Here is a 25692-nt window from a genome sequence, read left to right on the forward strand (position 1 = left end):
GTAACCAAACCAAAACCCATTGCTGTGGCGTTGATTCCGACTCATAGTGACCCTATAGGACAGACTGGAACTGCCCCTAGGGTTTCCAAGGATGGATTTGAACTGCCGACCTTTTGGTTAGCAGCCAAACACTTAACCACTTCACCACCAGGGCTCCCAAAACTGCTGCATAGGGTTTCCTAGGCTGTGATCTTTACAAGAGTAAATTTCCAGGTCTTCCTCCCGTAGAGTGCCTGGTGGGTTTGAACGGCCAACCCTTCGGTTAGCACCCCAGTGCTTAACCATTACACCACCAGGGCTCCTTTTAGGTTAGTAGTTTAGTGCATTTACGTCACAGAGGTATATACCCCAGTTTGTAGAGGAAGAAATTGAAGCTCAGAAAAATAAGCTAGCTGTAAAGTGACAGACCCAGGACTTCACCCCAAGGTGACCCCCAAAGCTCTTGTTTTTTCCTTGCAGTCTCCCTAAATTCGTTTAAATATGAATTTATGCATCAGTGATTATTTGTCAGACAGGTGGTAAAGAGAACAGATATAAGGGAGAAACAGGAAAAGTTAACCTGCTGGAGGAATAAAAAAAAAAGCTTTTAGAACACATTGCTAAAATTTCTCACATATGCAATGAGACAGCTGGACTCAATTTACAGAAATTTAATATACACATAGTTACACGGGAATGTGGTGTGGCGACAATTGGGGACAGCAGCAGGCTCAGCAGCTCAGCTGCCAGGGAGTGCATATACCACAGGTCCCTTTCGGTATAAGCACACCCATCCCAACCCAACAATCCCAAAATTGAACCTACAATAGAGTGGGGAGGGGCTGGGCACATTGAACAAAAGACTTGTCCAGAGGCTTTCAACAGCAGCTCTTTACAGCAAGATTCTGCGTAGAGAGTCTGTTGACTGCACGCTGCTGCAGAAAGGTGTTTACTCCAGGAAAGAGCGCAAACGGTCATTTTCCCCCCATGGAAAGTCCTTCCTCAGGCTGTTAGTGGTTCTCAGCTCCCAACTCTGGCAGCACGGTAGAATACTTGGAAAGTGTAAAAAGAGACAGAGAGAGATGCATAATAGCCTCCCAAACTAAAAACAACCTGTCTTAGCCATCTAGTGCTGCTGTAACAGAAATACAAGTGGATGCCTTTAACAGAGAGAAGTTTATTTTCTCACAGCAAAGTAGGCTAAAAGTCCAAATTCAGGGTGCCAGCTCCAGGGGAAGGCTTTCTCTCTCTGTGGGCTCTGGAGGAAGGTCTTTCTCACCAATCTTCCCCTGGGCTAGGAGCTTCTCCGCACAGGAACCCTGGGTCTAAAGGATGCTCTAGGTGCTTCTTTGTGGGTATGAGGTCCCCAACTCTCTGCTCGCTTCCCTTATCTCTTGAGAGATAAAAGGTGGTGCAGGCCACACCCTAGGGAAGCTTCCTTTACAGTGGATCAGGAATGTGACCTGAGTAAGGGTGGTGTTACGATCCCACCCTAATCCTCTTTAACATAAAATTACAGTCACAAAATGGGTGACAGTAACACAGTACTGGGAATCATGGCCCAGCCAAATCGATACACATTGTTGGGAGGACATAATTCAATCCATGACGCAACCCAAGTGTCCTCACGAGGAGAAAAGATAAGCTGTGGTACATCAGTATAATGGAATACTGCTCAGCAAGAGAGAGGAACTAACCGATACACAACATCAGTGACTCTCAAAAACATGCTGCACAAAACAAGCCAGACACGAGGGGATGTATGGTATGATCCCATTCGTCTGAAATTCTAGAACAGGAAAAACCAGTCTCTACAAACAGAAAGCAGACTAGTGGGCGTCCAGGGCCGGGATAAGGACTGACTCCATGAGAAAACCTTTTGGGGTGATGGAAACGTCCTATCGGGATTGTGGCAGTGTGCACACGTTAGTCAGAACGTGTTGAAGCGTAGGCTTAAAATGGGTGCGTTTTACTGTATGCAAACTATACCTCAAAAAAGTACAGACCCTCAGGCTCCACCAGAGACCAATTAGCAAAACCTCCGGGCTCAGACCTTTTATTGTTGTTATTGTCAGGTGCCGTCGAGTCGGTTCCAACTCATAGTAACCCTATGTACAAAAGAATGAAACGCTGCCGGGTCCTGCGCCATCCTCACAATCATTGCTATGCTTGAGCCCATCATTTTAGCTCCCGGACTCTGGCTAACCAAGCTGGGGCCTGGGCATCAGTATTTCTTGAAAGTTCTCCAGATGGTAATTATTTGAAACCAGGGATGTGAGTCACAGAAATTTCCCAGGCCTCAAGGGATGGAGATGAGCTTAGAGGCCACCTGTGCAATGCTCTGTCCTCTCCTGGGAGAAGAGAATCTGAAAGAGAAGGAGATCGGGGGCCAGATGAGGCTAATTGACCTAACCTCCTGCCCCGGAAGGTCAGAGACCTCGGGCTTCAGAGGTTACCTTATTTTCCTCCCTCTCTCCTCTTTTCAAGGAGCCCTGGTAATACAGTGGTTAAGCGCTTGGCTGTTAACCGAAAGGCTGGCTGTTCAAACCCACCAGCCACTCTGTAAGAGAAAGATGTGGCAGTCTGCTTCCATAAAGACTTACAGTCTTAGAAACCCTGTGGGGCAATTCTACCCTGTCCTGTAGTGTCCCTATGAGTCGGAATCGACTCTGTGGCAGTGGGTTTGGGTGGTCTCCTCTCTTCCCGGGCTCCAGGTGGGGCTCTCTGGCCTAGAAGGAGAAGGCTTGGGTTTGGGAGTTGAGGCTGGGAGTCAAGTCTCCTCCCACCTCTTCTCACCCAGCCTTTCCTCAGGTACCTGAGAGTCTATCCTCCAAGACTCATGCTGCTGGCAGGTGTCGGGCACAAGCCCCTTGTAATAACTCCAAGAGCTTGGCCAGAAAGAGGGGGATAGGTCTCTGGGGGTGTCTCTCACAGGGTGGGCAAGGGCCCTGGCTGGCCACCCACAGCTGGGACCCGAGAGCATCCAGCAGGCGCTGCAGCCGGAACACAACAATCCCCATGGATGGACTCTCCTCGAACCTAACCACAGACAGCTCCAGCCTGAAGCAGCTTGGAGTCTCAGCAGGACACACCTGTGGGGCCAGAGGGGACTGGAGTCTCTGCAGAAGGCCAATCTGAAATCTCCACCTCCAGAGCGTCTGACAAGTTCCCTAGAGGACGCAAGCGGTTTGCAATAAATTGCTAACCTAAAGGTTGGTGTTTGAACCCGCCCCGAAGAAAGGCCTGGTAATCTGCTTCGGCAGATTATAGCCAAGAAAACCCTATGGAACTCAATTCTACTCTGTAAACACACAGGGTCGCCATGAGTCGGAATCCACCCAACAACAGTGGGTTCAGGGCTTCTGACTTGTGGCCTGGGACAAGCCCCCTCACCTCACTGGGCCTGTTTCCTCCTTTGTAAAACAGGGTTCAGAATAACCCCTACCTTCAGGGCCAACACTAGCCCATAAGGTACCTTTGTACAAGTCAGAAAAAGATCCTTCCTCCTTAAGGCATTTCTAAATGTTGGAAAAAGTGCCATAATGTGCTGATTTTGTTAGAACAAGACACTTCACTGCCATCTTCTGTACAAATCCATAACATCTAGGATGTGAATACTATCCTTGTAGATGTGGGGTCCTTGTGCTGTGTTCAGTCTTCAGGCCCACACATGGTGGCCCTGTCTATCTCATAGGGTTGGTATGAAAAGAAAATAAACTACAGACCTTAAAGGACTTAGACCAGCACCTGGCACAGGATAAAACCCATTGCCGTCAAGTCGATTCCAACTCATAGGAACCCTATAGGGCAGAGTAGAACTGCCCCAAGGAGTGGCTGGTGGACTCGAACTGCTGACCTTTTGGTTAGCAGCCATTGCTGTTAACCACTGCACCACCACGGCTCCTGGCACAGGGTTAGCACTCCTTAAGCATAGAAGAATTGACGCCTTTGAATTGTGGTGTTGGCGAAGAACATCGAATACACCATGGACTGCCAAAAGAACAAACAAATCTGTCTTGGAAGAAGTACAACCAGAATGCTCCTTAGAAGCAAGGATGGTGAGACTACATCTCACATACTTTGGGCGTGTTGTCAGGAGGGACTAATCCCTGGAGAAGGACATCATGCTTGGTAAAGTAGAGGGTCAGTGAAAAAGAGGAAGACCCTCAATGAGATGGACTGACACAGTGGCCCCAACCACAGGCTCACGCATAGCAACGATCATGAGGATGGCTCAGGACGAAGCAAGTGTTTCTTTCTGTTGTACATAAGGTCGCTATGAGTCGGAACCGACTTGACGGCACCTGATACCTAAGAAGTGTAGCTGCAATCATCGTCATCATCACTGCTGTTGTTCTGTGCCAATCACTGTTCTAGGTGCTGGAGTCAGCAGTTAACAATGTACCGTCTGTCAAGGCTGGGGCTGAGCAGCCAGAGCAGCCCCGCTGCCTCCTACCTTGAACCCCTAAGCAGACATGCAAGTGAGTTCACAGACTCTAGTGGATTCCCCCTAAACTTCCAGCTTCAGTAAAGAGCTAATAAAACACTCACCGAGAGATCATCTGGCGTGTAGAGCGTGCCATCATTTCTGTTTCCCTACAATTTGGGGGAAGGAGGGAGAATCAGGAATTGGAGAGGGAGAGCCTGACCCTTCCTCAAACATGTCCCCGCCCCCTCCCCCACTAGCCTGTCCCGGTCTGCTGGATCTCCCCTCCCACCCCTGCCCCTCCTCCTCCTCACCAGAATCGTCTTGATAAAAATCTGAGAGGGCAGGGGGGGGCCCCAGGCCCTCCAAGGGTCGCACTGGCAGGAGGATGGTCCAGAGAGGCCACATGGGCACCCTGCCCTCTCCTAGACTTTTTCCGGCCCTTGGCCCGGGATCCTGGAGGGAGAGGTACAGAGAAAACGAGCAGGTTGGAAGACTGGAATGGGTGGAGGGAACTGCCCCCTGCCTCTCCCTCCAGCTCCACTCGAATCACAGATGTTCAAGGAATGTGCCCTGAGAGGCTGGGGGCGGTGGTAACCCCAGAGTAGACAGAGCTGGGTCAGAGGGCTCCCTGACCCCCGCCCCCAGGCTCAAGAAAGACAGAACACTTAGCAAGGGTGTGGGAGATTGGAGAGTTTGGGACCCTCCCCCTCACCAGGTCCAAATGGCAGGACAGCATTCGTGGTCTGTCTGTCTCTGTAGCCTAAGATGTGTTTTGTGGGAAAACACCTGTGCTAGCTAGACTTTATCTGTGTCTGCAGGTGGTATTTGGGGGTCTCTGCTCTCCTTTTTATTTCTGTCTGGTGTCTGGGAATCTTCATGCCTGCCTGTATCTGTCTGGTTGCCTTTTCTTTCTTTGGCTGTTGGCCTGACTTTGAGTCCCTGTATTGGGTCGCTATGCGTCGATAATCAACTCAATGGCAGTGGGTTTTTTTGTTTTTTTTTTTACTGGACTTGTGTTTTCTGGGTCCATCTCTGACTTACCTGATGTCTCTCTTTTTCCTCCTTTTCTCCGTTGAGCCCATCTTCGCCTTTCTCTCTTTCTCCATGTGTGCTTCTCTCTCTCTTGTGCTGCATGTGTGTGTGTCTCTCCCTCCAGGTCTGCCTCTGTAGGCTCCCTTCCTCCCTCCCCCGGTCCCTTTCCCTCTCTCACCCTTTTGCAGCTGGACTGTGGGCTGCAGGTGCCTCCCTTTAGCCTCAGACCTGGCCTCCTCTCTCCACCCTGTCTCCACCATTCAGGCCCAAGGTGAGTTGCCACACCCCTTGGAACCTTGGACCCCAGACCCTGTACTTCCAGACAAACTGAGGCAACCCCAGTCTCCCCTTAGCCCCAAGAGAGGAGCTTCTTGGTTGGGAAGGGTGCATCCTGAGTGGGGCAGGTCTGCTGGGGAACCAGGGGGGCAACCCAATCCTGGGGTTGCTGAGCTCTGTGAAGAGGAGGCCTGGAGAAGAGAGTGATTTGGGGGGAGAGAGTGAAGACATGATTTTGGAGGTTCTGGAAAAAGGTACCTAGCCAGGGGAGGGACCCTGAGTGGCACAGTGGTTAAGAGCTTGGCTGCTATCCAAAAGGTCGGCAGTTCAAATCCACCAGCCACTCCCTGGAAACCCAGTGGAGCAGTTCTACTCTGTCCTATAGGGTCACTGTGAGTCAGAATCGACTCGACGGCAATGGGTTTTTAGGGACCCTGAAGAGAGGGCTATCGCAGTGTCTCTGAGAATAGGGTTCCAGGTGAGGAAAATTCCAGACGAGGTACTTGCTGCAAAGAGGAGATTCTGAAGGGAAGGAAATTCTACAGAAAGTAGACTTTGGGGTTCTGAGAGGGAGGAAGATCTTGCGACAGGTCCTGTTGTTGTTAGATGCCTCGAGTTGGTTCTGACTCACAGCGTCCCTACGTAGGACAGGGTGAACCACTGCCCGGTTCTGCGCCAGCTTCACAATCGTTTCTATGCTTGAACCCACTGTTGAAGCCACTGTGCCAATACATCTTGAGCGTCTTCCTCTTTTTTGCTGACCCTCTACTTTAGTGCCTTCCAACTTGAGGGGCTCATCTTCCACACTACATCAGACAATGTTCTGCTGGTATTCATAAGGTTTCCACTGTCTCTTTTCAGAAGTCGATTGTCAGGTCTTTCTTCCTAGTCTTAGTCTGGAAGGGCAGCTGAAACCTGTCTGCCATGGGTGGCCCTGCTGGGTTTGAACACCGATGGCATAGCTTCCAGCATCACAGCAACACGCAAGCCCCTACAGGATGACAAACTGACAGACGTGGGGAGACGGGTTCTGTGAAAGGTGAATTCTAGGGGGAGAGAGGCTTTGAAGAAGGGGGATTCTGGGAGGACGATGTCCAGAGGGAAGAAAGATTACCGGGGAGTGTATGGGGGTCTTTAGAGGAGGATGAGAACCGATAATACAGGGATCAGAGAGAGAATATTAAAGCAGCAGAACCGCCGGGGACGAATGAGAGCCGAGGCTGAGCGACAGCTCCGTCTCACCTCACTTCTTCCTCTGCGTATGTCGCTCTTCAGGCCCCGCCCCTTCCATAGCCAAGACCGCGCCCCTTCCGTTCCCAGGATCCACCTTCCCGCCACTGATCCGAGGCCCCGCCCCCTGGCGTACGTGAGCCGTAAAACCTCCTCTGGCTGCGACGTAGCGATCAATGCGCCTGCGCAGATCCTGAAAAGCGGCAGGGTTTTCGCCGCGCCTTCCTTTTTCTGGTTGCATCGCCGCGTGGTGAGGAGCTCTCGTCTACGCCATCGGCCATGCCGTCCAAGGGTCCGTTGCAGTCTGTACAAGTCTTCGGGCGCAAGGTGGATCGGGCGCCCCCTGGGACGGGCCCGGGGAGGCTGGGGTCTGGGAGAGGCCGGTGGGCAGGGGCCTGGAGTCAGCCTGAGAGGTGGGGCCCGGAACTCAAGCGGCCCCGCTCTCTGCCTCTCGCTTTCCGCAGAAGACCGCCACAGCCGTGGCGCACTGCAAGAGGGGCAACGGCCTCATCAAGGTGAACGGACGGCCCCTGGAGATGATCGAGCCGCGCACATTGCAGTACAAGGTGCCGGGATGGAGGATGGGCGTTTGGGTTGAGTGGAGGGCACTGGAGACGGAAATGATAAAACCCATTTGGGCTTTGGAGTTGGTGGACCTTGCTGCGGAGGGATCTGGTATTAACGACGGAATGTGAAGGGGCTGAGGCGAGGTCGGAAGGACAGTATTTCGTGATAGAACTAAGCTTGAAATTCAGAAAATGTAGTAAAAGCGGAGTTTAAGAGTGAAAAAGTGGGTGTTGGAGGTGCTTTGAAAATTGTTATTTGGAAGCAGCCCCAGCTGGGAACTGGGTAGCAGGGCGGTACTAGAATTAATGAGGCTAATTTCTTGGAAACTGTGGTGGTGTGGGGGTTAAGTGCTACAGCTGCTAACTAAAAGGTTGGCAGTTCGAATCCACTAGGCGCTCCTTGGAAACTATGGGGCGCTTGTATTCTGTCTTATAGGATCTCTATGAGTCGGAATCGACTTGGCGGCATTGGGTTTGGTTTTTCATATTTTTTTGGTAGTAAGGTAATGAGGGTCGTGTATCTTGTGTACAATTTATCGCTTTTGGCTTGTGGAGAGTAAGCTCCCTAAGGACAGGAATCAATGTTTTGTTTCTGGTAAATCTCAGGTATCTAAAATGGGCTGGAGCTTGTAGATGAGATACTCATTAAGCGTTAAAAGAGTAGGAACCAAATATGGATTTATTTAAATACTTGGTTGTGAAAAGGGTTGTTCTACTTCTTTTCGTTTTCAAGGCCTGGCCCCAAGGCCCCAGTTTATTTGGCTTAAAATGATTTCTGCCTTTCCTAGCCATGTTTCTTGAGGCAAGTCGCTTGGGTTCATCGTTTGTAAAATGGAAGTAAATTCTAGCTTGTAGGGCAGTTAGGAGGCTAAATTAGATTCGGGGATGGATTAGATTCTGTGGGTAAACTGTTTGGCACGTATGAGAACATATTCTTTTTAAATACATATTTTGGGTAGAAATATGTTGCAACGTCAGTATTAAAGACTTTAATAGGGTAGTGCCTGAGATTACCTTGTCTAACATTTTCAGTATCAGTGTTTTCTTGTTACTGGCTTGTTTATTTGAAGGCTTCGTACACCCACAGCCCTGTGTTGGATATTCAAGATGCAGTGGTGACCCAGACGACCCCAGGCCCTGCCCTTTCAGAGCTCTTAGTCTGGAGGGGGAGACAGACTAGATTCATGAGAAGACACTAATCCAGAGGGGTCAGGGCTGGCGTGGGGGGACCTAAAGGAACCTTCTGACTCAAACCTGGGTGGAGATGGGTCAAGTCGAGCTTCCTATGGGAGGAGACCTAAAACAGGTAAAGCAGAAGGGAAGGGAGCGTATGCCATAGGTTTGTAGCATAATTGTAGTTTTTTTGGAGCTCAGTGTGAGGCTTCACAGGGAATGTATGGAACCTAGAGAAGCCACCTGATGCAGCCCAGGAGTGGCTTTCTCCTCTCAGAGGCAGCCTTGGTGGTCGCACAGATTTTCCTTACTGTTGAACTAAAATGTCAGCGTTCTAAGAACCAGTCTTGAAGATGGGAGCTGTGGGACCCGGAGAGGGACAAACACAGGAAGGACTCCAGCTTGATTTTTTTTCTTTTTTTTTCATTTCTTCCCATTTCACCAGTCTTTTACCTGGCTGTTTCAAATCCTCACTGACTCCTTGGCTTCCTAGAGGGGCTCAGGGTGATAGTTCATCCCCCTTCCACTAGTACTTTAAGACTGATGACAGAAGCTATGTGGAAGGAAAGGAGGGATTCGTAGTGATGTGGCCCAGCCACCCAGGTTGTGACCCAAAGCCCTGTTCTTTCTCCTTGTTCTTCCAGCTATTAGAGCCTGTTCTGCTTCTGGGCAAAGAACGGTTTGCCGGTGTGGACATCCGCGTCCGTGTGAAGGGTGGCGGTCACGTGGCCCAGATTTATGGTGAGTCCTGGGACCTGGACACTTGGTGGGGGGGGGGTGGCAAGACCTAGTCTTTGGCCTTCAGGCAGCTCACATGCCCTTTTTCGTGTGAATCTTTCCCACAGCAATACGCCAGTGCATCTCCAAAGCCTTGGTTGCTTATTACCAGAAATGTAAGCAAGAGTGGGTCCTTCCCATCAGATGGCTTGTGGGGTGGGGGGTGTGTGCAAGTTGAGGACCAGCTCTGGCTTCGGAATTGCAGAAAGTAAGAGGACCTTCCCTGCTCACCTAAACTTTCTCTTCCCCAGATGTGGATGAGGCTTCCAAGAAGGAAATCAAAGATATCCTCATCCAGTATGATCGGACACTGCTAGTGGCTGACCCCCGACGCTGTGAGTCCAAGAAGTTCGGGGGTCCTGGTGCCCGCGCTCGCTACCAGAAATCCTACCGATAACCCACCACGACGAACGGGGTTCACCTTTGGAATAAACAAGGGTTATGGAATTTTAAGGTTCAAAGACTATGCTGTGATCGTCTGTGGGTGCGTCAGGGGGGTCTTTTATTAGACAAAGTGCAGGAAATGCTCCCAGCCCTTACCCAGCCTGGACTTTAGTCTTTTCCAGAAGCCACCACTCAAGTTAGTGTGGAAGGATGGGAACAGGTGGGTCTCACTCTCCTGTGACATCCAGGAGAGCCTAGGGAGCTGGAGGTGGTTCTGGGCTGCTGGTGACTGCAGAGCTGGCTGGGTAGGTGGGGTGCCGTTAGAGGTTTACATCTTTTTTTCTTTTTTTTTTTCCTATTCCTTTGTTCTTTTTTTTTTCCCCACAAAGTCTTAACCTTTATTGTGACTTTTTGTCAGTAGAAAAATAAAATTTAATAGTCACACTCTTAGTTATAGGTGATTTAGCACAACGATTTTAAAGAGTGGATGTTCCCTGGTCAGTCACTCAGGAAAACCCCATCTCGATGCACATTCTGTCTGGACAGTTCTGTGATGAAACTGATGTGTGAGGACCACTGTGCAGGTCTGTGTTTACAAAATAGTCATTCCCTCGTGGATTAGCCACTGGACACACCACTTCTTCCCACCATGACTGGGAGGCATTTCTGACTTAGTAGGTTCTTTACAGCCGCTTGGACATCTTTGTTTCCTTTACTTTTATTTTAATGGCACGTCGGAAGAACAGAGGAATTGTGGGCAGTCAGTCATCTTTAACGATAGGAAGACGTAATGAAGAAAGGGAAGTGGAAATGCCCGGTTGAACCTGAAATCTGCGACTGAGGGCCGTGCCTGTGGTTGGCAAGGAGGTTTTCTCTCTGCCAGCCTGCAGTGTGGTTAGCAGGAGGCCCAGTAAGGGGGGAACAGCTTGTAACAGCCATGGCGGGGAGGGAGGCATGTGTGAGTTTAAGAAATCTCCCTCTGACCTCTCTAGTCCAGGCCATGCCAGCCTCCTTTCATTTTTTTTCTCAGTCTTTGTGGCAGTCTTCTTGGTCTGCAGCCCCATTCTTGTTGCCGTTGTTTGCTTCATCCTTCAGGGTGTGACCAGTAACTTCCTGAGGAAAGGCCCTCCCCCGCCATCTTAAAGCAGCTCTGGCTATGCTTAGGGTGGTAGTTTTTCTGTCTTCATCTGCACTAGCCTTGTGCTGTGGCCATCCCAGTAACCACAACCCACTTTCTACCCCCATGGAGCCAGACAGTCGGTGTGGTAGCTGCTGCTGGTGGAGGAGTGGGTCCATAATGACTTGAATGGCAGATCACCTGGTGAGGTTCATGGGGGTCCGTCTGCCTCCACACCAGCCGGGGCAGCCAACCTGGACACCTCACACCTATCCTCGCCCCTGCCAATGGGCTTCTACGTGACTGCACCCATCCCCCCGTGGTGGGGTCCCACGTGATTGCTGAGAGTGTAGGGGAGAATGTGATACCACACTTGAAAGGTGATTAAGAGGAAAGTTTCACAAATTTGCTTTATAGAAGCAGGAACTTGAGCTTGAGTCACTCCGTGCCTATCTAGTTTCCATTTATGTATTTTTTGCAGTATCCAACATGGTAGGCACACGAAGTGCTCCACAGCCACGTGTTGGGCCACATAGATAACAGGACATTCCCACCTTCCAGGACAGTTGTACTGGACAGCAGTGGTGTAGAGCATCCTAAAGAGAGTCTTAACAGCCATAGGTGGGGCTGAAGCATACCAGCTAGGTGCCACGTTGAGAATTGTTAGGTACGTCCTCACACCATCCCTGTGGGGGAGGTGACAGTATACAAGGATTACAAATGAAGAAGCAGGCCTGGGGGCAAGGTCACGTTCTGCGACTCACCAAATGCTATGCTAGAGCTGGAGTTGGAACTCCGGTTAACTACCTTTTAGCTGGCATTAGCCTGAGTGTCCCAGAGAGGGCAGCAGTGTTCCAAGGAGGTAACGCCACTGCTGAGCACCTTCAGCTGCAGCTATAAAGGCAATGGCTTAGACAGGCTGGAGGAAGAGTGAGAAAGGTACTCCTGAGGACGCTGGACCTGGGGCCACGAAGCAGGGGTAGGACTTGGGCAGGGAGTGGAGTTCAGGAGCAGAGAACAGGAAGGGTGTGCTAAAGCAGGCCTGGCACTCGGGCTCTCTGGAGCCCGTTTTAGTGAAGGTCCTGGCGCCCTCCCGGAGGCACAGCTGGGACACATTCGGAGAGGACAAGGGGCTCCTCTCCTTCCCTGCTCCAGGCCTTGGAGGAGATAGCCCTTTTCTTCCTCCCTGCCGCCTCCTTGAATGCCGGGAATTCTGGCGCCGCTGGGAGCCCAGGCCAGGCTGGGAACTTCCCTTCAGCCAGGAATGTGCAGCTGGGGCGGAGGAGGCAAAGGCCAGCTCCAGTGCCCCGACGGCCCTGGGGAGTCTGGGGACACCCCAGCCGCTGGGGGCCTCAGGCCCTGGTGCACAGTGGGCGTTCTACAGGTTGAAGGCTGGTGTAGAGCTTGGTCCGGCGCCAGCTCAATGGTCATCGATACACTTGAGCCCACCGCTGTGGCCATTTTGTTGACCCCGGGAAGTAATGAGTGAATAAAAGCTACAGTCGACATTCACCAGCCCAGGCTCTGGACCAGCTACCCGGCTAATTACCAGGATCACGTGGGGCTGTTAGAGGGTCAAGCTGTAAACCTCACGTGGGCAGGGAAGTGCTCCCCCTCGTGCCCCCAGCAGCAAAAATAATACTGGTACAGTAGGGCATTCGGCACATAAATGAGAGCACAGGCTTGAGCTAGGCTGTGAGTTCAAATCCTAGCTCTGCCCCTTCCTAGCTGTGTGACTTATCCTTATGCCTCAGTTTCCTCATCTCTGAAATAAAAGCCACCCTCGCTTGCTGTTTAGGAATGTTGTGAGGATTGAATCAGTTCATATCAAGAGACTGTAAAACTTGTATGCAGCTAGGACCAGGGCTTTGAACTCGTTTATTCCGGTTTGATCCCCTGCTGAAAACTTGTGTTTCCACCCCAGGTACACTGAGTCAGAATCTACATTTCAACACGATCCCCAGGTGATTCTTAGGTATAAGAAAATTTGAGAACACTTCTCTACTAGTGGAGCCCTGGTGGCACAGTAGTTAAGAGCTCGGCTACTAACCCAAGGGTTTGCAGTTCAAATCCACCAGCCAGTCCTTGGAAACCATATGGGGCAGCTCTATTATGTGCTGTAGGGTCCTATGAGTCAGAATTGACTGCAAAGAGTTTGGTTTTGGGCTCCACTTAGCGGTCCTCAGAGTTGGTCCCTAACCAGCAGCATTAACATCCCCTGGAACTTGTTAGAAATGCAGACTCTCCAACTTGGGACAAACCAGTTTGAAGCCCTGGTTGGAAAAAAAAAAAAAAAAAAACAGTTTGAAGCCCTTTTAGTAGTCAGTAAATGCAAGCTTTTTTGCTTTTGTTAACTGATTGCTAAAAATTCAGATTCTTAGACCCCTGGCCTAGATGTTCTGATCCAGTAGGTTAGGGCTAAATCCTGGAATCTGCTTTTAACAAGTGTTCTTTGTGAGTGAGAGGGTCATTCCTGCTGAGCCTTTACAATGATCCTGAGGCAGGTACACTGTCCTCATTTTACAAATGAGAAAACAGGCTCAAAGGCGGGGGGGGGGGGTCACACACCAAGTCAGTGGGAAAGACAGGGCTTGAACTAACTCAGAATGTACCCTTTTAGCCATGCCTCCGTGGTGTCCCACAGAATTCCAGGGAAGATTAAATGAAATAATATGCTAAAACACAAGGAGCCCCGGGGGCGCAGCAGTGAAGTGTTCAGCTGCTGACTGGAAGGCTGGCGGTTTGAAATAACCAGCTGTTCCACAGAAAGATGGGGCAGTCTGCTTCCATAAAGATTTAGTCTTGGAAACCCTGTGGGGCAGTCCTACTCTGTCCTATAGGGTCACTGAAAGTGGGGGTTGACTGAAGGGCAAGGGAGGTTGTTTTGGTATGCTAAAGCACAAAGGGTTAAGGGTTTGATGAAAGAACCTAATATTATTGCCAAGGAAACTGCTTAAATTATGCTTCCCACTGGTGGTACCACTGCTGGAAGGAGGGGCAGAAGGATCCTAATATAAAAGCCCTTTGTCCCCATGACCTGAATTTTTCAGGGGAAGTAGGGAGACGCACATTGAGGCATTGTAGAAGTTCCCAAACTGGAAAGAGGGTGTGAAGGGATCTGATGTGTGTGGGTGGGCACAAGAATTGGGATATTCATGAAGATGGGGGTGGAGAGTGGTTGCCAAGAGAAATCAGACAGCTGTGGGACAGACATTCCTCAGAGCGCCAAACCTGATGAGCCCTAGTGCTAGCAAGGGACTGTCTGAAATCCCACTTAAGAGGCATGGATAGAGGTAGAAATAGTTGAGTGGGTTGATGGATGGATGGGTGACTAGACAGGATGGATGTACAGATGGACTTGGAGGAATGGAGAAGATTGGATGGAGGAGACGGACAGGTGGGATAACAGACGGACATAAGGAGGAACGGAGGCTAGATGGGTGGGCAGGGTGGTGGATGTGTTGTGGATGAATAAAGCAGAAAAGACAGGATAAACAAGATGGAAGAGATAGGTGGGTGAGAGGAATGCAAACATGGATGGACACAAGCTGGCCAAACTGCTAAGGGAATGAACTCATAGGGGGACGACTTGGAGCAAGACCTAACTTGGGGTCCCCAGATGGGCATCAAGGAGTTTATTAAAAAAAACCCACCAAACCCGTTGCCGTGGATTCTGACTCAGCGACCCTATGAGTCGGCGGTTTATAAGCCTCCTGAAATCACACACCCAACTGCAGTAGGTTTAGTTGCCAATGCTTCTCCAAGGGGTTTGAGATTCCTCCGATTTTCACAACCACTGATTTTGTGCCGCATCCGACCTTCCCATTCATGGTTTTCTGTCATCCCACACTGCCTCCGGCATGGTAAGACATATAATTTCATATTAATTAACACAATACTTGGGACATCCCCTTCCCCACCCAGGTTGAGTGTCACCGTAAGTAATAAGGGCCATTTGCCAAAGCAGGTCCCAGGAGTTGGAAAGCTGCAGCAAGTTTTAGGCCTGCGTTCAGTGTCTGAATTTCTGAGTGGAGTTCTGGGGGTCTGTCGCTTCCGGTTGAAGTCCTCGCTTTTCGGGATGTCCGACGTCCTGGCTCACAGGTGGAAAGGGGCATCAGGAGTTCCCTGGGCCCTTCGAGGGCCCACAGATTTCTGGGTGGGGGCCAAAAGAGCAGGGTGGTTCAACCTGACCTGGGCCTTGGCTGGCCGCAGCCGTCCCCCACCCCCAACGTGGATGCTGACCGTGGTGGCATAGCTGAGTCGCCTGGCTGGGGGTGGCGGGGGCTGGGGCTGGGGTGGTGGTGAAGGTGCCCGTGATGTGGGGGCAGAGGAGGACCAGGGGCCCCTGGAGGCTGGGGGAGCCTCTCCCCCAGGCCCCTGCCGCCGAGCCAGGCTCTGGCTGATGTATGAGGCTGCCAGGTATCTTGACAGGGCAGCTGCACTGGGGCCCAGGAGCTGACGGGTGGGGGGTGGGGGACTCTGGGGTGGGGTCAAGTCCTCAGACTCTGACCTGGCAACATGAGAGACCGAGTGGCCTCCTGGCTTGGACAAAACCGTGGTGGTCTGAACTGGGGTGGGTGACAGGCCCGAAAAGTCTTGTGAGCCCCCTTGCTCAGGCAAAGGTGTGGCAGCTGGAACATGGATGTTTGTAAGGCTTCTCTGTTCCACCAGAGGCGTGAGTTTTTGGATCTGGAGGTCTATAAGGCTATGCTCCCGCAGCAAAGATCCAACATCTGGGCTCCGAACATCTGAGAGGCCTCCCTGCTTGGGCAAAAGTGTGAGGGCTTGCACCTGGATGTCGGTGAGGATTTGTGGCTGGGGCGGAGTTGTGGCAGCTAGAACCTGAATGTCTGAGGGGTCTTGGGGCAAAGGCGACAGACCACTGGCTAGGATCTTGCAGTCCAGCTGGCCTCCATCTGCAGGTACAGGTGTGGTGCCTGATACCCGAATGTCTGGGAGGTCTTGTGGCAAAGACCATGGAGCGCTGGCTGGGATCTGGTGGTCCAGGTGGCCTCCATCTGCAGGCACAGGTGTGGTACTTGGCACTAGAATGTCTGTGAGGTCATGTGGCAAAGGTAGTGGGGTACTGGCTGGGATCTGATCATTCCGGCCACTCCCATAACTAAGCAAAGGATTGATGGTTTGGATCTGAACATCCCTGGAGCCTCCTTCCTTAGTTAATGGGGGGCTGGGGGGGCTCTGGCTGTCTAGGTGGGCTTCTTGCCTGGGCACGGTGGCTGGAACCATGACATCACAGCAACTTCCCTGTTTGGACAAAGCTGGGGGGGCTGGAACTTGGAGATCTACGTGGTGTCCTTGCTCAGGAAGAAAGATGGCAGACAGACCCTGTCTATCCAGGTGGTGTCTTGGCTCAGGCAAAAGAGTGGTGGCTGGATCTTCTACTTCCAGGAGGCCTTCTTGATCAGGCAAAGTTGTAACAGCTGGAGCCTGGATGTCTGGGGGGCCTTCCTGCTTGGGCTGCAGTGTGGTGGCCGGAACCTGGACATCTTGAAGGCCTCCTTGCTCAGGCAAAGGGGTAGTAACTGGGCTGCCCAGATAGTCCTGCTTAGGCAAATTTGAAACACTTGGACCATGGGCATCCAGGCAGGCTGCCTGTTTAGACAAAGGTGTGGCAGCTTGAAGCTGGGTAGCAGGGCCCAGCGGGACAGATTCCTGGGCACAGATGAACGGGAAGGGCAGCTCGCATACCCGTACGTGTCCAAATGCAGGCAGGGGCCCTGTAGGCAAACAGAGAATGGAGTCAGGGCCGATGCCACAGCTTGGGCCACCTCTACCAACCACACGCCTGGACCTCACCTGGCTCAGCCTGCTCGTGAAGCAGGCAAGGGGATGCCTGGGGCTGGGCCAGAACCCGTGGCCGGCGGCGGGGGGCATTGGTGGACGCCCGTGTCTCAGCCCGCTGCATCTGCTGGATCCGCTCGCTGTAGAGCCGGGCCAGCTCGCGCACTCGGGAGGCAGCCCTCTCTGCACTTGGGGCTCCCATCTTCCCACTCCTGCTGCCTCCAGCCAGATCCGAATCTTCCAGGATTAGCAGTGGCTCTGGGAAGCCTGGCTGGGCCAGCTGCCCCTGCTCCAAGGCCTGCCAGGCGCTCCGGATTTCTGAGCAAGAGCGGAGCTCCAGCTCATCGGGGAATCCCTGACCTCCAGCGACATCCTTGGGCATGAACTCTGAGAAGGCTACCCCTTCTTCATCCTCCTCCTGCCCTGTCCGGCTTCCTGAGGATGGGTGTCTCAGTTTTCTGGGATTGCTTCCAGGGAACAGTTCTCTCCTAGTGGCCAGAGGCTCACAAGGAAGGGCCGGAGTGCTGGGAGGACTGGGAATGTCAGGGGTGTTAGCTATGGCTGGAAGGCAAGGCATTTCAAAGACACTGGAAATGTCGGGGAGACTGGGAAGGCGGGGAACTTGGGGAATTTCAGGAAGGCTGGGAATGTCAGGAATTTGGGGAAGGCTGGGAATGTCGACAGTCTCAGCCACACTGGAGCTTTCAAGCCCCTCCAGGACGTGGAGCGGGGAAGGTTCTCGTTCATCCACCTCCAGCTCCCCCTCCTCCTCTGAGGAGTCCCGGCTGGGCAAGGCTTGGAATTCAAGGATGTTGGTGTCGGCTGGCACCTGAGAGTCTCCGGGGAACTCGGGAATGTCGTGGGGGGATGTCTGCAGTGGGCACTGGGAAGAGGCCCAGGTATCAGGGGGGTGGGCCACCTGGTCCCTGGTCTGAGCCCCATCCCAGCGTGCAGTGATGGGAACACCAGCTCACCCCCGGGTCCCGAAGGCCTCTCTGGTTCAGTAGCTCCAGGATTTCTTCAGTGATGGAGGTCCCAGAAGGGTCAAGGGGGGGTGGTCTGGCATCCTCCAGGTCCTCAGAGGGTCCAGAAGCTGGAACTGGTGGAGGCTGAGACTCTGAGGAGGGGTACACCTCCCCCTCACTGCCAGCATGCTGTGGGGAGGAAAAGGGATGAGGGCAAGAACCGAGAGTATCCTGTTCCCCGTCTCTCAGACCCAGGGGTCCGGGCCCCAGGCCCTCCTCCCTCAGATGCAGGAATCTAAGCCCCAGCCCTTTTCTTCTTCAAACTCAAGATTTTGGAACTCAAGCCCCCTCCAGTCCCTTCCTCCATCAGACCCAGGAGTCTCCTGGGCCCAGAATATTTCTTACCTTGAGTCTGGGCTTAGCTGGGGACGGAGAGATGAGAAAGAAAAAGGATAATAAGCAGGAAAAAGTTATTTCTTATAACTGATGAGCTGCCCCCATCATGCCTCCCCCCACCCCAGGCATCCCCTGGGGAGAGACAGACACAGGCTGGGCTGGAGCAGTCACTGACCAATCTGGAGACATGACAAAGGGCTCTTTGCGGGCTCTGGGGTGAGGACACGGTGTGTCAGGCCTACATCCCACCCCAGCCCCTGGTTTACTTTTGAGGTGGTGGGCACTCACCAGACTGCCTGCGGCTATGGCGGGTTGTAGAGGGTCCTGGGGAGGGAGCTGTGGGAGAGGCAGGGTCAGGCCCGTGTTATGAACCCAGCTCCAGGGTCAGGGCAGTCAGGGCTTCTCTCCCAGGACTCAGGATATAATTCCTGAATCCTAGGAAAGAAGTGGACCAGAGGACTGGGACTCAGGGTCCCATCTCATTTACCTGTGTTTCTCCGTCCAGGGGTGAAGTTTTTAGCATCTTGAGGTCGGGGAGACCCAAGTGGGGGTGTCAGGGGCTCTGGGATGAGCTTACTTTTGGGAGCACCTATGGGGAGAGTGTGGGGCTAACAGTACATTTTCCTCTACAAACAATGCCTCTATTTCCACATTGCCCAACCCAAGGCCGCCAACTCACAATGTAGGCTGTTTTCAAGGAGAACTTGCTTTGCCTGAAAGAGACAAGGATAAGGGCTGAGGGGGCCCTAGGCTCTGAGCACCACTTGGGAGGGACGGCAGTCCTGAGTCCCAGGCCCAGGTGTTATCTACATGGCCAGTTATCCCCACCCTACATAGCAAGTGTCTTACTCCCTCAGGTGAGGAAATCGAGGTCCAGAGCCCAGGGAGGTGAAGTTACTCGCCCAAGGTCACACAGCAAGGACATGGTGGAGCTGGGATTCAAACCCAGGCAGCCTGACCTGCTGCATCTGTACTTTGTACTATCACACTACAAGAGAGTTCTCTTGTACCCAGAGGGGCTTCTAGGATTACAGGGGAGTGATCAGTGCAGAGGGGGGCCCCCAGCTGTGGCACAGGTCTTACCTTGGCAGGAATGGAGGCAGGGTGGTTCTCAAAGAAGAGGCGCTGGAGACAGTGAACCCACAGCCTCTTCTCCTCTTGGTTCTTGGCCTAGAAGGGAGAGAGGCGGAGTCAGAGAGCCAGGCATGAGGCCAGGCCGGGGCTGGGGGAGCCCTGACTGCCCAGCCCCACCCTGTGCTCACCTGGAACAGGTGCCTGTGCTTGGGAATGGTCAGGTCCGACACCTTGAACCCTAGAGGGTCACGAGCGCTCTCACTCACACTCAAGTTGCAGCACTGGATGTGGGGGCAAAGAAGGGGGGGAGCTCAGAGGCCTGACTCTGCCATGCAGCCCTTGCAGCTATATCTGGGCCCCGTGAGGTTGTATGGAAGAACCCCGTTCCCCTGCTGACCCTCCCCCCGAGGCTGGGCAATGCTCTCCCTCACAGCCCCTCCCACCCTCATCTGGAGCTCCTTTGTAGCTCTCGGGGCTCCTTCCCTCCTCTCCCCTAACTCCCCAACCCTGCCAGACCTCATCCCTCCCTAATAAGCCTTGCTCCCTACCCTCGGGCTAAGGAAAACGGGACCTGTTTAAACCAGGTTGCTCCTCTCGGTAGGCCCCAGCCTACAAAAACCAAACTCAAACCCATTGCTGTGACTCAATTCCAACTCATAGCGATTCTATAGAACAGAGTAGAACTGCCCCATAGGGTCTCCAAGGAGCAGCTGGTGGATTCAAACTGCTGACTTTTTTGGTTGACAGCCATCCTTAGGTACGTGTGTACAGCAATACAGACCATAACCGGTAGGTATGTTCTAGCCCCGTCCCATCCCTGAACTCACAAAGATGTGGCCCTTGTAGGTATATTCCGGCCCCCGGCGCTTGGTCACGAGCAGCATCCGTGAGAACAGGAAGAGCAGCCGCTCACCCCCTCGCAGCCGGGGGCCGCCACCTCCACCACCTCGGAACACACCCTCCAGCACCAGCTCCCCGAAAGCACTGAGCTCCGGGCCAGTCCAGCCACCCAGTCGCCGCTGCACTTCCTGCCAGGACCCCGCCAGGTGTGCCAGGCACAGGGGCACACACAGGTGGGCGGCACACGCATGCCAAGATGGGGGGTTCAGCACAGGGATGTGTCATCCAAGGCACCCTCCGAGGCTGCCTTGGGAGCACCCACCCCCACGAAAGCCCCCTTGCCCGAGCCCCTCCAGCCAGCCGGCCCAGCCCACCCTGAGGCCACCTGGAGGCGCGCAGCGTGCTCCTGCTTGCGCTTCATGTCGTTGATGTACCAGGCAACCGCTGTCATGGACACGATAGCCTCCTCCACCATCTCGCGGCCCCCGGCGTCTGGGCCCTCTGCCCAGTGCTTGCCAAGCTCCTGCCAGGTGGCCACCAGGAGCCATGGGAGGGAAGCAAAAATGAGAGGGGGAGAATGAGAGAACAGCAGTGATTGGAAACAGGGAAATACACAGGTAGGGGCAGAGATGGCGGGAGACACAGAGAGAGAGAGACGAGATGGAGAAACAGACAGAAACTAAGAGGGACACAGAGATGGAGAGAAAGAGTGATGGAGAAACAGAGAAATAGACACAGATAGCAAGAGACATAAAGATGGAGACAGGGGAAGGAGAAAGACAGAGATGGAAAGACACAAAAAGAGAGATATTGGGACACAGATATGGAGAGAGACACAGAGACAGATGCAGAGAGACACAGAGAGAAAAAAGAGACACAGAAATAAACGAAGAGAAACAGAGATATACACAAATAGTGATGGAGAGAAAGGCACTGAGAGAGGTGGAAAAACACACAGAAATGGAACGACAGAAAGAGAAATAGAGGTAGACACAGAGAGAGACAGAGACACAGAAAGAGAGATGTAGAGACACTGAGAGACACAGACGCAAAGACAGAAACTGAAATCAGCTGGTACCGCCCCCACTGCCAGCAAGACCCTTTGCCAAGCACTGGCCCAGTTTTCAGGGACCAGCGGCCTCCCCACCTGCTCAGTCTGGCACAGAAAGCCAGAGGATGCTCCCGAGGCCGTGCCCCCAGGGCTGGCCCAGGACGTGGCGTCCACCCCAGACACACCCGGGTCACCCCCCGGATCAGGCCCTGCCCCCCCAGCCAGCCCCCAGGGGCTGCCCCTGACCTGCAGCAGCAGGTGGTACTTCAGGATGCGCTGAACGGGTTTGAGGAGAAAGCTCTGCAGAGGCAGCGAGTGGCGGAGCTGGGCCTGGCGCTGCTGCAGCCACAGGGCCGCTGGCGGAGACAGGGCCAGCTCCCGAAGCAGGGCCAGGGAGCTGGGGGCACAGCACAGGTCAGGGTGGCAGCAGGGAGGGAGCGCAGGGCTGGGCGGGGGCGGGAGCGGCCAGGGATCGGGCAGAGTCGGGGTCTGGCACGGGAAGGAGCTGGATGGGCCGTGGGGCGGGGGCACATCAGTCCCCAGGGGCCCAGCAGGGGCTCCTTTCCCTTCACCTTGGGTAATTCATGCAGTACAGCGTGTAGATGTCAAAATCCTCACTCTGCGGGTGACATGGGAGTCAGGTCAGGCAGGCCCTGGGCCCGGGTGCCCTGTGACTCCCCCAGGCTGGCTCAGGTGTGCCCTGCCCCAGCCCCATCTCCGAGACCTTCTTTGCCCTCTGCTCCCCACTCACCCTCTGCACGAAGCACTCCGCAATGCCCCCCGCACTGCTGCTGCCTTCCAGGTCCTCCAGGAGCTCGCTATGGGGAGAGGTGAGGGTGAGGGCAGCCCTGTCCCCAGGACTCTCCCACCCCCGCACAGGATAGCTCCAAGAGGCAGACGTCCCAATAGTCCCCTGGGACTGGGACCTGCTCAGGCTTTGTCCTGGGACACCTGAAATCCTGTCACAGCCCTCATAACTGGCATGAGCCTGGGGGTGGCAGTCAAGACCCAGAGCGGGGCCTCACGACCTTAAGATCAAGCCATGACCCTGAGATCTTGTCCCTATTCTCAGACCTACAGTAAACCAAAAACCCTTTTAAGACACCGAGAAGGGTCAGGGCCTTTGGGCCCCGTCCTCCTCCTCAGCACGGTGACCCAGTGCCCAGGTCTGCCTAGGACTGAGGGGTTTCCTGGAACGGAACACTTTGAGTGCCAATGCTAGGAAAGTCCCAGGCACACTGGGACAAGTTGTTCACCCGAATCCTCACTCTCTCATGTTCTTCGGGTCCCAGATGATTCCTGGCAATCCCAGACGGAGATCCGCCCTGATGTCTGCAACCTCTGACTCCCATGCACCCCGCGCCCCCACCACTCTGGACCCTCATAATCATCAGGGCCCCTGCCTGCTGGCATTGACAGCACAAATACGTTCCAGGACGGGATGCTATGGCACTCCAAGGTTGAGTAGGACTCAGCTCCCCACCCCACTGGCCAGCACCCCGCCTGCCCCTGACCTGCTAAACTCGTAGATGTCCTCAATGTTGGCAAACAGCGTGCCCACCTGCTCCACACTCAGGCCCAGGGCCCCGCCGTCCAGCAGAGGGCCCAGGTAGTCCTGTAAGAATGGCTTGGGTTACAGGGGCCAACAGCCTGGCCTGGATCCCCACTTGCCCTCGAGTGCCTGACCATCTCACCTCCACGATGCTGCGGAGGTCTCGGACGTAGGCCCGCTCAGTCTCCACGATCTCGCGGGCCACACGCTCTAGCCGTGAGGGTTTCACTAAACCCGCAGTTCCCACAGGTGACAGATGCAGGCGGATGGGGGGCTCCGGAAGGGGCTCTGGCCTGGATGCTGAGCAGGCTGGGGCAGGCCCTGGAGCCGGGTCCCCCTCAGAGCCCACAGTGCTCAGGGATGTGGCACTCCCGGAGCCTCGGGAGGAGGCCATGGTGGTGGCTGTGAGGGCGTGGAGCAGGGGGTCAAGGGTCTCCCTCACTGCCCACCTCCCACAGCCCTTCATGCACTCAGCCCCCACACTTACCCATGCCTGGTGAACATTCCTCCCATGGACTCCCCTTCTCCTCCCTACCCCACTGTCCTGCTTTGGACCAGTCCTATCCTCTCCCACCAGAGTTCCTGACCAATCAGCTTCCTGGGCTAGAGGTATCTGCTCTCTCCTGTCTAATCCCCCTCCATGGGTCAGCCAAGGTGATCTTTATTAATCTGCTCTCTGACCCTGTCACTCCCACAAGTAAAACCCTTTCAAGCTCTCAGGATGAAATCCAAACTCCTCAGATCCACAGAGCCCTCACAACGCGGCCATTATGAGCCTTTCAGCCTGCTCTCGTCCCGCGGCCACACTTCTTACACTCCAGGTTCCAGTCACACTCAATCTCAGTTACTTAAACAAGCATGCTTCTCTCGTCTCTGTGTCTTTGCATATACTGTTTCTCCGGTGTGGAACACCCTTTCTTGCGTTGGCCCAACTCACTCCTTCTAATCCTTCGGTTCTCAGTTTAGACGCCCCCTTCTCCAGGAAGTCTTCCCTGACTTCCCAGGATGGATCAGGTGCTTCTAGGCTCCCACAACCCCCAAGGTTTTCCCCTACACACTCTTCTGGGGGCTTCCCCCTCTGGCTCCCCACCACACTTAGTGCTCTGTGTGTTCATCACCCAGCACTGGGCCTGTCACAGAGGATGGGGGGGTCCCACGTCTGGAATGAAGGAATTAATGCCTAGCAGGCTCCACCCCTGCCTTGCCCACTCACCTGATCGGGTCTCACACACAGCTGCACAGTCACACACGTCTCCTCTGCTGCTACACCCAAGGCTGGTGCTGGACTTGGACAGTCCGTGGGCTCCCTCAGGCATGGCTGAGCGCGCTCAGAGCAGCGTCCTGCAGAAAGATCCCCTGTTTGGATATTGGGACCCCCCCATCACCCAAGCTTCCTGGATTGAGGGCTGGGAATCTAATCCTGGAAAGGGCCCCTGGGTGTAACTAACTGGGGAGACCCAGGCAGAGCGACAGAGAGAGGCGAACAGGTAGGGATAACAGAAAGAGAGGGAAAAGTTCAGACCGAGTTAAGACAGCAAAGGAGTGAAGAAGCCCGGAGTTCCACCGCGGCCCCAGGCAGAGCGGCAGGAGGCTCAAGGACCCTGGGAACGTCTGGACTCTGGCTGGAGCGGAGGGTGAGGGGCAGGGCTGGGAAAAGCCGTGGGCGGGAGGCCGCGGGGTCCCAGGGGAAGGCGGAGGAGGCTGGGGGACCGGATGCCAGGGTCCGGCAGACAGGCGGCTCCCTCCCCCGCCGAGGGCTGCGCGCAGGGGCGCCGTCCCCGAGCCCTCGACCCCCCCTCCAGCCGGCCTCCGCGGTCCCATCAGCAGCCCAGCGGCCAGCCTCCCCAGCGCCTCCCGGCGCCCCTCCGGCCCCCAGCTCCCGCCGGCGCCTCGGCCCACCCCCGCCGGCACGCCCCCTCATTGTTCAGCGGCCGCGGCGCCGCCCCCTCCCCCAGCCCGCCGGGCCCCTCGCCTCCCCCTCACCTCCCCGGAGCCTCCAGCCCCGGCCCGAGGCCGCCCGGTTCCTATCCGGCCGTAACGCGGTCCCCGCGGAGGCGCGGAGCCGGGATGCCGGGTCTCTGCGACCCGGGGGCGTGAACTTGGGGCTCGCCGGTTCCGGGAACCCGAATCCGCAGTCCGGGAACCGGAGTGGAGGGCCCGGCGGTGCGAATTTCTTGGTCCTCTAGATGGGGGATGCGGGAGCCTCGACTCCGAAGTCTCAGATGGGGCGCTGGGGACCCAAATTCCTGGGTCTGCTGGGTACAGCCGGGGGGCGCCCGGATTCCTGAGTTCCCCAACTCTCGAAGCGGGGGCTTAAACCACCTCCCGGCGGGAGCGCAGGGGAGGTCCCAAATTCCTGGGTCCCCTTGAAGTGAAGGGCTTTGCGGCCCAAGACAGGTTGCTTGGGGTGCTAGGGGTCTGGATCCCGAGTTCCTACAACCTGGTGGTCTTGGGTTCAGATTTCTGGGAACCTCTGACGGGAATCCGCGCTCCAGGGTCCAGGATCCTGATCTTCAAACGAGGGTACGGGAGGCTTGGCCTTTAGGGTCCCGCGGGACTGACATCCCCGGACGCCCGGCTCCTCCAGGAGGGGGCGCTGGGGGCCTAGATATTCGGGGTCCTCCAGCCTAGGCGCGGGGGCCCGGACTTCGGGGTCTCTCAGGAGGCGGTGCAGAAATTGCGGACGCCGGGGTCCGTGACTCTGGGCGGCTCGGGGCTCCTGCAGCGACAGCGGCGCCACATCTGGGGCGGGAGAGTCCGGCTCCAGCTGTGGGGCGGGGGGCGGTCGCCTGGGGCTCCCCCTCCCCCCTGCCGCCCGGGCTCATATCCTGTTCCTGCCCGCGGGGGGGAAGGGCCGCTTTCCGGCCGGCCCGCCAGCAAAGGGTTAAGGCCCCACCTCCTCGGAGCTGAATATTCATAAGGAGGCGGGTCCCGGACAGGCCACGCCCCCACATTCCAGGCGCCTCGCGGGCTTTTCCCTTTTACAGCAAGGGCTTTGGAGCGAGCGTGAGAATCCGGAACTCGCCACGCGGCTTCTCGTATTGGTCAG

At 54.8% G+C, this 25692-nt stretch overlaps 2 protein-coding genes and 1 long non-coding RNA gene across 4 annotated transcripts; 1 reads left to right on the plus strand and 2 right to left on the minus strand.

Annotated features, from left to right (window-relative positions):
• Positions 1-649: 649 nt before the first annotated feature.
• Positions 650-6970, minus strand: LOC126085340 (uncharacterized). The gene is made up of 4 exons (XR_007519248.1): positions 5450-6970; positions 4720-4861; positions 4531-4575; positions 650-2345 (listed from the first exon to the last, which is right to left on the minus strand). It is a non-coding gene; the product is annotated as an uncharacterized LOC126085340 (long non-coding RNA).
• Positions 6971-7162: 192 nt separating this feature from the next.
• RPS16 (ribosomal protein S16) lies at positions 7163-9915 on the plus strand. Its single transcript, XM_049901047.1, has 5 exons — positions 7163-7273; positions 7411-7512; positions 9330-9426; positions 9531-9578; positions 9714-9915. The coding sequence occupies exons 1-5, from the start codon at positions 7226-7228 to the stop codon at positions 9857-9859; spliced, it is 441 nt and encodes a 146-aa protein (XP_049757004.1). The 5' UTR covers positions 7163-7225; the 3' UTR covers positions 9860-9915.
• A 2837-nt stretch (positions 9916-12752) lies between these two features.
• Positions 12753-25501, minus strand: PLEKHG2 (pleckstrin homology and RhoGEF domain containing G2). Of its 2 annotated transcripts, XR_007519302.1 has the most exons (19): positions 24627-25501; positions 23857-23984; positions 22786-23045; positions 22606-22706; positions 21843-21909; positions 21664-21710; positions 21338-21488; positions 20426-20563; positions 20028-20228; positions 19389-19481; positions 19210-19296; positions 18806-18839; positions 18614-18715; positions 18415-18462; positions 18136-18152; positions 17740-17919; positions 16781-17648; positions 14617-16701; positions 12755-13236 (listed from the first exon to the last, which is right to left on the minus strand). XR_007519302.1 is itself a non-coding variant. In XM_049901046.1 (18 exons), the coding sequence occupies exons 2-18, from the start codon at positions 23957-23959 to the stop codon at positions 15059-15061; spliced, it is 4140 nt and encodes a 1379-aa protein (XP_049757003.1). In that variant the 5' UTR covers positions 23960-23984; positions 24627-25501; the 3' UTR covers positions 12753-15058. The 2 variants fall into 2 exon arrangements, 1 of the variants encoding a protein (XP_049757003.1); XM_049901046.1 differs by having other exon boundaries at positions 12753-16701.
• Positions 25502-25692: the final 191 nt, after the last annotated feature.

This window comes from Elephas maximus, chromosome 11 (genome assembly GCF_024166365.1).
Source record: "Elephas maximus indicus isolate mEleMax1 chromosome 11, mEleMax1 primary haplotype, whole genome shotgun sequence".
NCBI lineage: Eukaryota > Metazoa > Chordata > Mammalia > Proboscidea > Elephantidae > Elephas > Elephas maximus.

What these genes read in the sequence shown, in the direction of transcription:
- RPS16 (XM_049901047.1), top strand. Translation starts at nt 7,226, where the DNA reads ATGCCGTCCAAGGGTCCGTTGCAGTCTGTACAAGTCTTCGGGCGCAAG. An exon ending in TACAAGTCTTCGGGCGCAAG is followed by an intron (nt 7,274 to 7,410) that starts GTGGATCGGGCG and finishes CGCTTTCCGCAG; the next exon opens with AAGACCGCCACAGCCGTGGC. An exon ending in GGTTGCTTATTACCAGAAAT is followed by an intron (nt 9,579 to 9,713) that starts GTAAGCAAGAGT and finishes TCTCTTCCCCAG; the next exon opens with ATGTGGATGAGGCTTCCAAG.
- PLEKHG2 (XM_049901046.1), bottom strand. Translation starts at nt 23,959, where the DNA reads ATGCCTGAGGGAGCCCACGGACTGTCCAAGTCCAGCACCAGCCTTGGG. An exon ending in AGTACCACCTGCTGCTGCAG is followed by an intron (nt 20,564 to 21,337) that starts GTCAGGGGCAGC and finishes GCCACCTGGCAG; the next exon opens with GAGCTTGGCAAGCACTGGGC. An exon ending in TCACGAGCAGGCTGAGCCAG is followed by an intron (nt 16,702 to 16,780) that starts GTGAGGTCCAGG and finishes GTTTGCCTACAG; the next exon opens with GGCCCCTGCCTGCATTTGGA.